Source organism: Phalacrocorax carbo, chromosome 4 (genome assembly GCF_963921805.1).
Source record: "Phalacrocorax carbo chromosome 4, bPhaCar2.1, whole genome shotgun sequence".
Taxonomy (NCBI): domain Eukaryota; kingdom Metazoa; phylum Chordata; class Aves; order Suliformes; family Phalacrocoracidae; genus Phalacrocorax; species Phalacrocorax carbo.
This window is the reverse complement of record NC_087516.1, coordinates 16,901,009-16,913,966: the sequence shown is the minus strand read 5'-3', so window position 1 is coordinate 16,913,966 and position 12,958 is coordinate 16,901,009. Positions and strand designations below refer to the sequence as shown.

Below are 12,958 nucleotides of genomic sequence, written 5' to 3'. Positions count from 1 at the left end.
ACCTATCCATCTGTAATCTGTTTTCTGTAACAGATCAGGTTGAATACATAAAAAGTGGTACCTCTTTTCCCCATCTTTCCACCCACAAAACAATTATTGAACTATGATATTCCAGCTGCAAGGCTATTTAACCGAACAGGTCTTCACAGTATAGGCAAATCATCTTAAGTTTTCAGGTCCAACATATACACTTGGAAGAGAATTTAGGTAAGCCCAAAAGTCACCATTAGTCTCAAGAATACTACAAGTATTAGAGCTCACCTGGATAGTGTGGGAACATGGCCTCTTGTGCCAAATGGAACTGTACTAGCAAAGTGGCAGGAAAAATAGGAACCAGGAAATTTGGTCCCAGCTACGTAAGGGCTAACTTGCTAACTGACACAAATATAGCTATACAAACTCAAATATGGTCACAATTACGACAAATGAAACCCTAGGTTACTCTGTGTGAAACCTAACAAAAAACAACTATAATAGCTTCAGGTGGAGATAAAGAAACATTTTAATTACTTTCCCCACGTACCATCTTTTTTACTTTTGCTGGAATGTAGTAACTCAGTGTGAGACAAAAACAAAGCTGACAGAGGCGAAAGGCAAATTATAGAATATACAGAATTAATGGAATAATTTGCTTTCTATTTTAAAATACATGGTTTCTAAAGTAAGTTGCCCAAGCTTTTTCTGTAAAACAAAAAAAAAACATGCAAAACTGAATTGATAGAATGGCAACTGAGATTGGGATGCAAAATATTAAAGGTCTCCGCCAACAACAAATCTTATGACTAAATAAATATAGGCAGGAAAGGGAAAAATAACATTTTGCCGACACGTAACTGAGGCTGGAGTTAAGTGACTTACCTAAAGTCACATAAGGTGTCACTGACAAAATTCAGGAGGTAAACCCGTATCTTTAATTCTAAGACACATCCTCCTGTTTAACACTTCTAAATCACAGGGCTTTGAGCCAAAACATAACATAAAAGTTGCTAGCTAGAATGTGGAGGGGGAAAAAAAAAATCTTACTAACATGCAAACAGCCTAGAATACCAATAAAAGATGAACATGACAAAGACTCAGGCCATCTATGAAAGCAAGAAAACCTATGTATAAAGGCAAGTGAGCAAAAAAAATCCTGAGCTTTAGAGGGGTTTGTAAGAATATGAGTATTACCATAGGCAGAAAATACTTGCTAGATTAAACATAATTTGCTCTATTGCTGCATCAGCAGCTACAGTTTCTATTTTCTTGACAGTCAATACTGTTAATTAACTGTGAGAATCATATATTGCTGAATACACTAAAAACACAGGGTTAGTTGCAATTTAGGACTAAAAATAATATAGAAATATAGGATTTTGAAACCAAGTGTGAGGGCTGTAACAACTGTTTACTTCTCCTTTAAAATGAATGAAGCCAAAATACTATGCAAGACAATGAACACACCAGTTACATACCATCCTTACCTGCAAAGGAAGGAGAGTGTTACTGTTGCTGTCAGTTCGGAAAACATTATCTTCAATCCACGATTTTGGTGTCAGTGATGGAGTGGAGCGAGTAAATTTAGGAGGAGCTATGACATTACCAGAAAAGGGCTTCTTCAAAGGAGAAATCTGGTTCATAGTTCCTGGAATTCCCATGTTTCCAGTTCTACGATGGTCTCTGCCATGCATTCCTCCCCAGGATATATTTCCTGTGCTCCAGCCGCTACTCTGATTGCTCCAGGGTGACTGCTTCAGAAGAGGCTAAAAAGAAAAAATAATATAAATGAATCTGAAAGTACTTGAAATGTTTTTCTACTTCAAAAAAACCCCAAACACAAAACAACAAAAAAACAAACCAACAAACCACCAAGTAATCAATGTACAGAGATTTCTATAAACCACTTTCCAGATAACATGTAAATTAATTACTGAGGCAAGGAACAAAACATAGCATCAAGAACTGTACTTCCCACTTCCGTATACACCCCCCAAAAGAACCCCACAGTACTTGTGCAAGCAATTTAGATTATCATTTTAGTAATTGGTAGCATTCTTTAAAGCTATGCAGCAGAACTATTCCAGGGTGTAAAACCATGTTACAAAAGAAAAAAACAACCCTGAGACCATTTTATCATACATTACTTGGTATTATATAGTGAGAACCCTGCAAAGAATAACAGGAATTTGAGAGGTAAATTTTTAAAATTATTTCTACTCAGCAAAGAGTATTTCACTACAGTGAGTAGAAATTTAAAAATTAAAATTCAGATGGCAGATTGATTTCTCCCTCCCCAGTATTTTCAGTATCATTGTCTTGGTATTACCATATAAGAGCAGAAAGAACACTGATTACCGTACAGAGAATCTGTTTGAAGGAGCTATCTTAACATTTCCACATTAAAATGCATTATTCTGAAGCCACTGCTCAAGTATTTTTGGATTAATGAACAGGACTATTTGTGGAATTCTGCAGGGTGGAATCTGGGAGGGCTTTTGAAGGATTTTTTTTTTCCTCCTATTTAGACGTGGTATGAAGTATTTCTGTATCTAGCAAGTGCACTGTATTTCACAATATGAAGATGTAAGCAGTCCTCATACAGAAGATTTTACAGGATAAGTTTTTTACTCCTAAGCCACAACTTGTGCTAAAAAGTGACCTATAGTGTTTGTTATACTACCAAGAGGTGGACCCACTGAGCCTGACTGACAGTGAAGAACAGTATTTATCTTTAATGTTTTTGAATCTGACTGTTCTTGGAAAGGCTTTTTCTCAAACATAGAAATGGTGGCGGGATATTCTAAAATCAGTTCTGTGAAGTCAAAAAGCAGTACTTTTATGTCTAAGCTTAGTTGTAAGCAACCCTCAGTTTGTAATTCTAATACCTTAAATACGTAAAGCATGTCAATATGTTATGTATTAGAGAAAACAGAACTTTCTGAAGACAGAAAGATGAAATTACGACAATACTCCCCCCCTCTGAAAGCAAACAAAAGACCCACTAAAGCCATTCCTGCTCAAGTAATCAGGAAAACATCGCATTCTATATAATGATAGATAATTATGTTGTAAAACTTGAATACTTTGGTTGGAATTTTGGGAGAGGCAGGCACTCTATTGTGAAACAAACCTTAAGAGATAATGCCAAATGTTAACAAGCCTCTAATATTGCTAGCTATGCCGTCATGGCACTGTTTAAGTCTACCTACAACTGTGAGAAAATTCCTGTGCACCTCACTGTTGGGGAACTGCTTTGGAATTCGTTTGAAGAAGGTTATTATAGATATTATTATAGGACAACTAGCTCCTAATCATGATGCATCCAGACCAGTTCTTGGTCAGGCACACTAACGTGAGATTCCAGTTCTGACAGAAATGCTTCACAAATCCAGCTCTACCGATTAAAACCGATAGGATTTAATACTAGAATTAAAGGACATTGAAGATGAGGCCTATATAACTTCGGCCCTTCATAATCGAGCAGATGATCGGAGAAAGACGCGGCTATAATGCACTAGCAGGTAATATTAACTGCTAGTTAACAGTCTGCTTTTCTCTGATTTCTTACAATGAATATTTTGTTCTAGGAAGAAAGGTAAACTTCCATTTTAACACAGGATCGTCACGCCACTCGATTAAAACCGGTAGCTGAGCTACGGTAACCCGCAACACTGCGCTGCCTTTGGATAAAAGTTAAAGTGATTTCGGGCAAAACCCTTGAGAAAGCGACAGCGCTGGCAGCTTTCCCATCTGACCCTACTTCGGGCGAGCCGTGCCCCCAGCCGAGCGCGCCGCGGGGCGAGGGCAGCTCTGCGGCCGGGAAGGGGCGTCCCGGGGAGGCGGCACCGCCGGCGCCGTCAGGCTCATTGTTCCGGGGACACCGCGCCGGCTGCGGGCGGCGACGGGCAGATTTTCACGGTGAAACTCCTTGACACGAAAGGGAGCGTTTACCCTCTTTAGCAAGAGGAAGCCCCCTCCCCTCTCACCCCGAAAATAAAGGGTATCGTGCCCGGGTAGCGGCTGGCGCGGCGAGAAGGGCCGGTCACAGCCGCCGGGACGCGGCCGGAGCGGCCGCCCCGTCACCTGCCAGCCGGAACGGGCGGGGAGCAGCGGCCGGGCCGCTGCCAATAGCCTCCTGGCCCGGGCCGGCCCCTACGGCCGCCTTCCAGCCCGGCCCCGCACCGGGCGGGGGGCGCAGGTGCCCCGGCCCTCCCGGCGGCCCTCGGCCCGCCGAACGCGGCGGGGCGGCAGCAGCACAGCCGGGCCCCGCCCTACCTCCGCCGCCGCGGTCCCGCCGGGCTGTCACCGCCGCGCAGCCTAGCCCGGCGCCGGCAGCGGGGAGACAGAAACCTCCCGATCCCGCCACTAAGGAAGCGAGAGGAGCGGCGTCCCCCTCCCCGCCCGGGGGCTCCCTCACGCCCCAGCCTCCCCCTTTCCGTACCGGGCTCCCTTCCGGAGCCGGCTCGCCCGGGCTCCCTGCCGCCCCGCGGCGGCTGCCCGGCCCTCCTGTCGCCGCCGCCCGGTACCTGGTGGTGGTTGTAGGAGTTTCTCTGCTGCAGGAAGGCGGCGGCGGCGGCCGCCGCCTGGTGTTGGTGCTGGAGCTGGGGGCTCACAGGGGATCTCCGGTTCTGCTGCTGCTGCTGCTGCTGAGGTAAATTCATCTGCGGCGGCGGCGGGGGGGCGGCGGCCGAGAAGGGGCTGCTGAAGGGCCCGGCGCAGGGGTTGTGAGGAGACACCGGCGAGAAGCTCTGGAAGAAAGCGGGGTTGATCGACGACGGGATCCCCGGGTAGAAGCTGGTCTCGGATTCCGGGCTCGGGGGCGGCATCGCGCTGATCTGCCCGCCGCCGCCGCCGGAGACCGGAGGCTGCTGCGTCTGCTGCGGAGGCGGCGACGAGGTCTGCACCGACCAAGGGGTGCCGAAACCGGGCAGCGGCGGAGGAGGAGGGGAAGCCGCCGAGGAGGAGCCGCCCCCGCTCTGGTGATGGGGGCTGGGGATCTCCGGGCTCTGCAGGCTGCTGAAGCCAGAGCCTAGCCCGCCGGGCAGGAGGTTCCCGGGGCTGCCCAGCAAGTGGCTGTTCGGGGGGGACTCCATGGGGGGCAGCTTGGCTCTCGCCTGCAGATGAGGAGGAGACGGAGGCGGATTCACGCAGGAGGCGGCGGCCACCCCCACATTGGGGTCCGCTGACACCGATCCCCCCGGACAGGAAGGGGCCAGCCGCTCCGACCCCCCCCTGTCCGCGCCGCCCTTGTGCTCGGCGGGGCTGAGGGGCCGGTGATGCGGGCAGTCCCCCGTCCGCGGCGGCTCCGGGGGGTGAGCGCTGAGGAGCTGGAGCTGCTGCTGTTGCCTGTGCTCCTGCTGCTGGTACTTGTCAGTGGGGTGGCTGAACTGCTGCTGCTGCTGCTGCTGCTGCGGGGGGTGGTGATGATAGTCTGGGGGGTGGTGGTTATCCAGGGGGTGGCTGCTGCCGAGCTGGGCTGGGCTGCTGAGCTGCTGCTGCTTAAACTCTTTCCTCTTCTGGCTCAGCTGAGGAGGCGGCGGCTGTTGCTGCTGCGGTTGCTGCTTGTTTAAATCCTGGTGGGGGCTGAGACTGGGTTTAAAGTCAGAGGAGGGGTGGCCGAGAGGGGGGTGTCCTGATGCGGGGCCGCTGCCCAGCCTCTCGCCGCCTGGCTGCTGCTGTGTCACCCCCAGGAGCAGCTCATCCTGCATGTTTCGATGATGCGCAGCAGCGGCCGCCGAGGGGAACGGCGAGGGCGGCGGCGGCGTGTCCGGTGGGTCGCCGCCGCCGGAGGAACCGGTTGCAGCGGGTGAGAAAGGGCAGGAGGAGGAGGAGGAATGAGAGGCGGCTGCCGCCGCTGCCAGGGAGGGGAGGGAGCCGGCGCCTCCTACCCCCGGCGGTGGGCTGGGGCCGGGGACCGCCGCCGGCGAGAGCCCGAGGCTGTGACCCCCGTGCGGCGGAGGGGGCTCCCCGGCACCGGCGGGGCGTCCCCACCCCGGGAGGCTGAAGAGACAAAGATAATTAATAATCGTCGGGGGGAGCGGGGAGTTAAACACCGGCCTATCGCGAACCACTACATAAGCCAAAAACCAGCCGCTCTCTAGAATAAAGCCCTTTTCCTTGCCATAGTCTCCACTAGACGGATTTTACAAATACCGGAGCCTTTCGATAATAAATAATTCTGGTTTTGTGAGGGCTTCCCCCCCCCCCCCTTCCGATATGTTGGGACCCGCGGTCGGGCGGCCCTTCCCGCCGACGGTCGCTCCCGCAGCGACCCGCCAAACCATCAGCAGTACCCCCGGACAGTCGTGCCCCCCCGCCCCGGTAACCCCTCCGTCCGGCCCCCCAGCCGCCACACCGCGGCGCCGGGGGAAGGCGGGCGCCCCGGGGCTCGCACTGGCGGGGAGGCAGGCAGGGCGGGCGGCCGCCGGTCCCCTCACGCGGCAGGCGGCCCCGCTTCCCCCAGCGGGGCTCCGCTCGACCCCCGACTGCTTCCCCCACCCCCACTGCCGGCTCTGAGCCGGCTGCAACACCCTTAAGAATGCCGGAACATTCGTCATAGTCACGTCATGGCCCCCGCCCGCCAGCCCGACCTTGGTAATGAGGCGGCGGGTCCGCCCCTTCATGAATAATGCATCGCACCGGGAGCCCCTCCCCCTGGCGCTGCTCTGACCAACGCCCGCGCATACGGCGCCGACCAGCCGGGTGAGCGCTACCACTTAAGCGGGGGGGGGGGAAGAGGGGGGGGAAGTGGCAGCCTTGGAGTAACGCCCTGAAGATCTGCTGGCCTTTGGGTGAGGAAGGCGCCCACTGGGCTCCGACGGCATCCCTGCCCTCAGCGGGAAATACCCGACATACACCCATTTTATTTCGTTTTGCGGCAGCGGGTGCGACCGGCTCTTCTGTCCGCAGGGAGGCTGGGGTGGTGCTTCCTCCCGCTGCCTGTGCTCCCGTCCGGCCCTCCTGCGGGCAGGAGGGGCGCCCCGCCCCCTCGCCTCGCGTGTCTCTCATTTGCATTGACGCAGGGCCGCGCGCCGCCGGCGGGCGGGCGGGCGGCACGAGACGGGGAGCCCCGCCCCCTCCCGCGGTGTTCCCCAGGCGGGCGGGGGGGCGGGGCAGGGTGCGCCGGGCCCCGCCCTCACACATCGCGGGGGGAGGGGGGTCGCCGGGCCGGGGCGCTCGGTGTCGGCTCGCGGCTGCTCGGCCCTTCAGGGACCGGGAGGGGCGGGCCTAGGGTGACGCGACCTCTTGTTCCCCCTGCGGCAGAGATGCGGGGGTCTCTGCCCGACCGGGGCGCCCCTGGCCCGGCGGGGCTCTGAGGAGCATCGGAGCTCCGGGGCAAGTGGGTCAGTCACCCCTTCCTCCGCACCCAGAGCCTGCCACCAAACCCAGCCGCTCGCTCCTCGGGCCCCTCAGAGACCCACGCGAGCTGGGACTGAGCGCGCTGAGGTGCGGCGGGTTGTGGGGTGTCTCCCGAGGTTATTTCCCGGACGGACAGTATTGAAGGTGGGGTTCTACCCCGTCCGTCTAGTGGAAGCACAGCTCTTGGCAACTGCGTAACGCAAACAAGTAAACAGATTGGCAGCTGTAGATGCAATGCTGTTGTAGATGTAGATATCCCCAAAAAGACTAAAATAAGTGAGCTCCCGTTGTGCTCTGGGAAAGCTGCAGTTCAGCAGTGAGAGAATTAATACATGGTTATTGAATGTGAGAGTTCATTGGGGAAGTGTCATTATATGCTTGACCTATTGTACTTTTCTCTAGGCATCCATTAGTGGCCACTGTCAAAGACAGGATGGCTGCTTTCCATTTGGCGGGTGGACCTTTGGTCTGACCCAGTGTAACAATTCTTATTTGTTAAATCTCTTATGTGTTTGTTACATGCATGTAAAACGCAGAGGAAAAAAAATTGGATTGGCATCTGCAGTCGTCTCTGATGTGACCGTGAACCTGCGTGGGTGTGTGTATTTGGGTATCTGTGCCATCTTGCAGGGTTAAGGAGGAAATACATTTGCAGCAGAGAAGAATAATTGATACATATTTATCCTTGCTCTGTTACGGCTTAGTAGTCCAGAATTATTCATTATATTGGCATCTGTTTCGAGAACTCTGCAGCCGACTGTCTTACAAGCGGTGAAAAATAAAGCACAGATCAAGGCCCTGTGGATGATCACATGCTGAGTACATGTTGCTGGCCGAGTAATGGTTCCTCTCTGAATAGCGAGTTACTTCATGGCACAGTCTTTGTAAACATGAGCTTTGTGAGCTGCAGAACTGGTAGCATCTGGCTTCCCTTTGCGTTCGTGTCACGCGCCTGACATTCGGTTATGTGCAAGCCTGAACAGAAGCTGTCCTCTACCTGGGGCGTTCTCAGGCACCTAGCAAGGGTAGAAGAATAAGAAGCACTGCTGCACTGTATCTGTCCTATAACCCACTGCCTATTTCTACAAAGTGTGTAGGAACTCATTTAGGTTTTTTTGTAAGCAGTCAGCTTCTCTGTCCCTCAACTTTAAATCAAGTCCACATTCTAGCAATTATTCCTTCAAAACAGCTATCGTGGCATCTGTGAGTTGTCTTTTTAAATTGACTGAAAGTCAAGAGTACTCACATCCTCTGTGACAGCTTACCTCTACCGTAGTAGCTACCTACCCCAATCATGCATGTGTATTAGAACAACTTTCATGGGGTGAATCTCATCTATTTTTAACCATATAAAAAGTGAGCATCCGCTGCCTAATCTTCTACAAACACAAGACAGGTGCTACCAAAGGATGATTCATCCTACCTTAATGCAGGTACCTTTAGAGAGAGAAACCTGATCTCTCTCTCTGATGATGATGAAGAGGAAACCTTCTGGCTGTATCTTGCTGCAAAATCCAGGAGGTCTTTTGTGCTCCTTTGTCTTGCAGCATATGCTTGGTTGTGATACAAGCACGAACAGCTGTACGGAGTCAAACCAAGAATTCTTTGGGCTGTTTATTCTGTCTCTTCTGCCTCTGATACAAGACCCCTTGGTGTATTCTGGTGCCACAGATTCTGGCTTCTCCTTCACCAGATCAAGTCTCTTAAATGGCACCTCAGTGCCATCAAGAAATGCCAAGTCCTGCCCTTGGCATGGTCTGTTTTCTCTCTCCAGTTCCCAGTTTCTTGATTTTAGACCATTTGGCCTTCGTACCCTCTCGCTTGAATGTTTTTTTTTCTCCCGTGTAATCACTTGATTACTTCCTGCTTTCTTTTATCTTAGCTGCCCCTTTCCAGGGAAGGTTTGAGAGCTTTTATTTTGGATTGGGCTGGTAGGAAGATAACAGTGTCTGAAAACAGGTGCCTAAACAAATGTGTAAGAACAGGCTAAGCATGTATAATGCTTCCTTCAGTTACTTCAACTATTTGCAACTCAGGAACTTCCGAGATTTGCCTTTCCAGACCTTAGGGGATACTGGGGTACTTGGGCTGCACGTTCCCCAACTGTCATCGGAAAGCGCTGGGCATGAAGAACAGCACACTGGCAGAGCCCCTCAGCTGAGTGACTTGGGGAAGCTAGAGAGTCACGGAGCTGGGGTGAGTTGCTTAGACTAGGCGACACACGTTATGAGAAGCAAATGCCAAGCCATATGCAATATCACTGCACATGATATGTAAATTGGAAAAGGCAGATGTTGCAAAGCAAGCTGTCAGTACAGTAAAACCAAATATACCTAAGTTACGGTTCTTGTGGCCATTAATCAACCTGCTTCTGCGTGTTCATTGCAACAAGCATACCAGGCACCAACTTCACCTAGGAGGTCTGTGGCAGAGCTGGGGCTGGGATTGTCAGTGCCTGAAAGACAATGATCATCTTATTTGTCTGGTGTTTTGCATCATCGACTGTGTGCTAAATTTTGTGTGGCAAATTGAACCAGCAATGCTATAGAAGAGAAAATATAAAGACAAATCACAATAAACTATATAAAATAACAATATATAAAGACAAATCAAATAAACTGTAAGGATTACAATGCAGCTCTTTTGGCTGCCGTTTGGGTGACATGAAAGGGATCATCAAGGCAGTGGCTTCTGAATTTTGCCCCTGAGTGGTTATCATCTCTGGAAATTACCATGCACAGCTTAAGTTCTTTCCTTCTTGTAAACCCAGGACAATAACACCTGCTATTGGCCAGTGTTAGTGACAGGATATTATTACATGAGAAAGGATTTTGCCCCCCCATTCTATTTTTCTGCTTGAACAAAAAAAAAAACTTTTAGCAGTTACGAGAACTGGAAGGGATTGTGCTGAGATGGCGTCTGCTTCAGAGCTGTCTGTGGGTTTAACTTCTTTAAAAAGTGTACGTCCTTGGGGGTAGGGTCCACCCTTTTTCCTAATCAGACACCACTAAACAAGTGTTATGGTTTTTGCGAATATAAAATAAATCATCAAACATACAAATTTAGATATAGTATGTAGACTTTTATGTGCATGCAGAGTTACTTCACTGCTTCCTCATTTTGTAAATTAACATGAACAGCAGAATATCAGGAGTCTAACATAATAAAAAAGAAAATAACTCTGCTGCTAGAATCTGCTATTTCCCTCCTATTAGCTAGTTGGAAAATCACTGTGGCTGTGATTTTGAATATGGGCTGCAAATAACATGTACACATGAAAATTAACTTTGCTTTAATTGCAATACTGAAAGCAGCTTTTCTGGTAAATTTTTGCATGTTATAGTCAAAAGTAAATGTGGCTACAGATAGTACTGACTTCAAAAAACCCTTTCTCTTGTGGAATGGCTCAGCACAGAGACTCCTCAGCTGCTTGTAATGCAACAAATTGTTCTTTCCACAGCCCACAATATTTACAGGCCTTTCACCATTTACAGTGATTTACTACTCTGTTTGACCCCTCTTCCAAGGCTCTACAACTACAAGAAAATGAGGGGGTTTGATACCAGTTTCTTGTTTTCTCTTGTTTTACCTTTCCTCTTCCCTTTCCACATCATCTCTTTCTGGGCTCTTTTTCAGCACTCTGTATTTAGGTAGCTCTGTCTGTCCTGCACTGGTTGCAAGGGCTCTGCTGAGAGATCTGCCTCGACTGTCCCTACGATCAGCCTGTTTAGGGAAGCACACAGTCTGCTGTCCTGTGGTCTGTGACATGTGTCTGCTTCGTTCCTCAGTTTAAGCTTTGAAACAGGCTTATGTATGCATTCCAGGAACAGCACATTGTTCTAACTGGTAACAAAAATATATGATTCACATACTTTTGCTAGAGCTGCTTCCTCTTAACCTTAAAGTTGATTTTTGTTAATGACTTTTTCCTCCCATGGAAACGTGGAAAACAGTCTGGGACTGCAGGTTATTCATGTAGAAAAACAGATGATGAGGTTTGACATTTCACAGGAAAAAGAGGTCTGAAGATTTATATCAATGTGTTTCATTTACTGTTTTTCTATTCTTGATTTTTTAAAACTCTGAAAATAATAATCATGCATTCTTAGGAAGGAGGTAGGCAAGTCTTTTTCAGCAGTGAGCAGTCTATTGAGTCATGGTAGCTTACCTTTTTCCTGGTGGTTTTTCTCATTAAAAGAAAAAAATATTAATTGTCCAGATATAACAAAATTGGGAAAGAATCCTTTGTTAGATCACTGTGAGTTGGAATGAAATTAAAAGCAGGGGGAAAATTTAATGCCGGGGATTGAGAAGGTTTGCTTTATTCTGTTCTTCCCATGCCCATGCTATGTTTTTGTTTGTTTGTTTGTTTTTAAAGCTAAAAATCTTCTTAAAATTCACAGGAGATGGTCAGCTTTCTTCCTTTATTCAAAGCCTTGCTTCCATCACAAGAGCTATGCTGCCTGCTGGACTTGAAGGGTATGGGTTCTAGTCACAAGAATGCAAAGTAATGATTTACTCTGTTTTTTCTCCTTTTTGCCCTGGAGTTTAACCAGCACATTAGACTAATATTTTCTTGCTTGCTAGTGGCAGTTTCTGTTTCTTTTTTGTTTTGGGGTTTTTTTGGTAGTGGAAGTCATTAAAGTTTCTCCCAAGAGAACCACTGCCAAAGTAAACAAACATCTTCATGAAAGGAAAATAATGTCTGTGGAGTATTCAGAATTCCATGTTTTACAGATGAGTATTTATGGCAACCAACTAGTGAATTAAAGTGAATGAAATCCAATTTCTAGTTTGCTGCTTCTGCTGTGCTAATTGAATGTGGCAATTTCTGCTAGTTTCTGAGCTATGCAGTGCGAGTTCTGGATGTTAGTTGTAATTTAGGATGAAGGAAAATAAGAGATGAAACTCAGTTTAGAAAAAGGAGATATATATATATATATATATTTATTGTTGGGAATTGAATAGTGCATGTAAATCCCTGGGGAATTGCTGTTGTCTCCAAAATGTTCTGCATGTGGTTGGCAAGAACAAGGACAGCAGAAAGTTCAGCTAAAAAATTCATAAAGACTGTCTGGTGGAATGCATTACAGTCAGCTGCATACCTCTGTATTCTTACCCCTCTGACTGATAATTTTTAGCTGAGATGAAACATTCTGAGGAACAGGAGGCTGGCAGATTTGCAGCGTAGATTGTTTGAAGGTTTAAATACTGTGACTATCTCATCTTACCGTAAGTCTGTAGATATAATGTAAGCTGGAGTTGCTGAAAAGTGATAGAATAGCTCCGTGTGTACAGCCTACAAAACTGTGAAGAGCTTATTTTCTGTGTGCTGCAGAATCCTGCATGCTTTCCACCTCCTGTCCAGGATAGCAATAATTCACCAGTGGAGCAAATACACTTCAAATTTGTTGAGGATGAGACCATATCTAGTTCTTTGTTTAAGCAGTGGCTTTCACAAAGGGGACCAGTGCTAACTGGGAACGGCTGCCAACACCATCATATGTTTCATGACAAATGCGAAGTGTTCCAAAAGTTGGCACTACAAAATAGAGATACTGTCAATCTCTGTTTAATTCTCAAAATGGCTTGTAGGATTTTAAAGCTTGTGTTGTTGCTG

The 12,958-nt window shown here is 48.6% G+C and overlaps 1 protein-coding gene and 1 long non-coding RNA gene across 8 annotated transcripts in view; one reads left to right on the top strand and one right to left on the bottom strand.

The window, feature by feature from the left end:
* Window positions 1-6,107, bottom strand: part of CPEB2 (cytoplasmic polyadenylation element binding protein 2) — a 55,311-nt gene extending 49,204 nt beyond the window's left edge. The window contains exons 1-2 of one of the 2 annotated variants that reach the window (XM_064449153.1): window positions 4,506-6,107; window positions 1,464-1,742 (exon numbers count right to left, since the gene is read on the bottom strand). In XM_064449153.1, coding sequence (XP_064305223.1) covers window positions 1,464-1,742; window positions 4,506-5,687 — 1,461 coding nt within the window. In that variant the 5' untranslated portion in view covers window positions 5,688-6,107. The remainder of the gene's footprint in view (window positions 1-1,463; window positions 1,743-4,505) is intronic. The other variant, XM_064449152.1, reaches the window with a different exon arrangement.
* LOC135313039 (uncharacterized) overlaps window positions 6,081-12,958 on the top strand; it is a 31,182-nt gene continuing 24,304 nt past the window's right edge. For all 6 annotated transcript variants that reach the window (XR_010372599.1, XR_010372602.1, XR_010372598.1 and 3 more), the window contains exon 1: window positions 6,081-6,681. This is a non-coding gene — a long non-coding RNA (uncharacterized LOC135313039). The remainder of the gene's footprint in view (window positions 6,682-12,958) is intronic.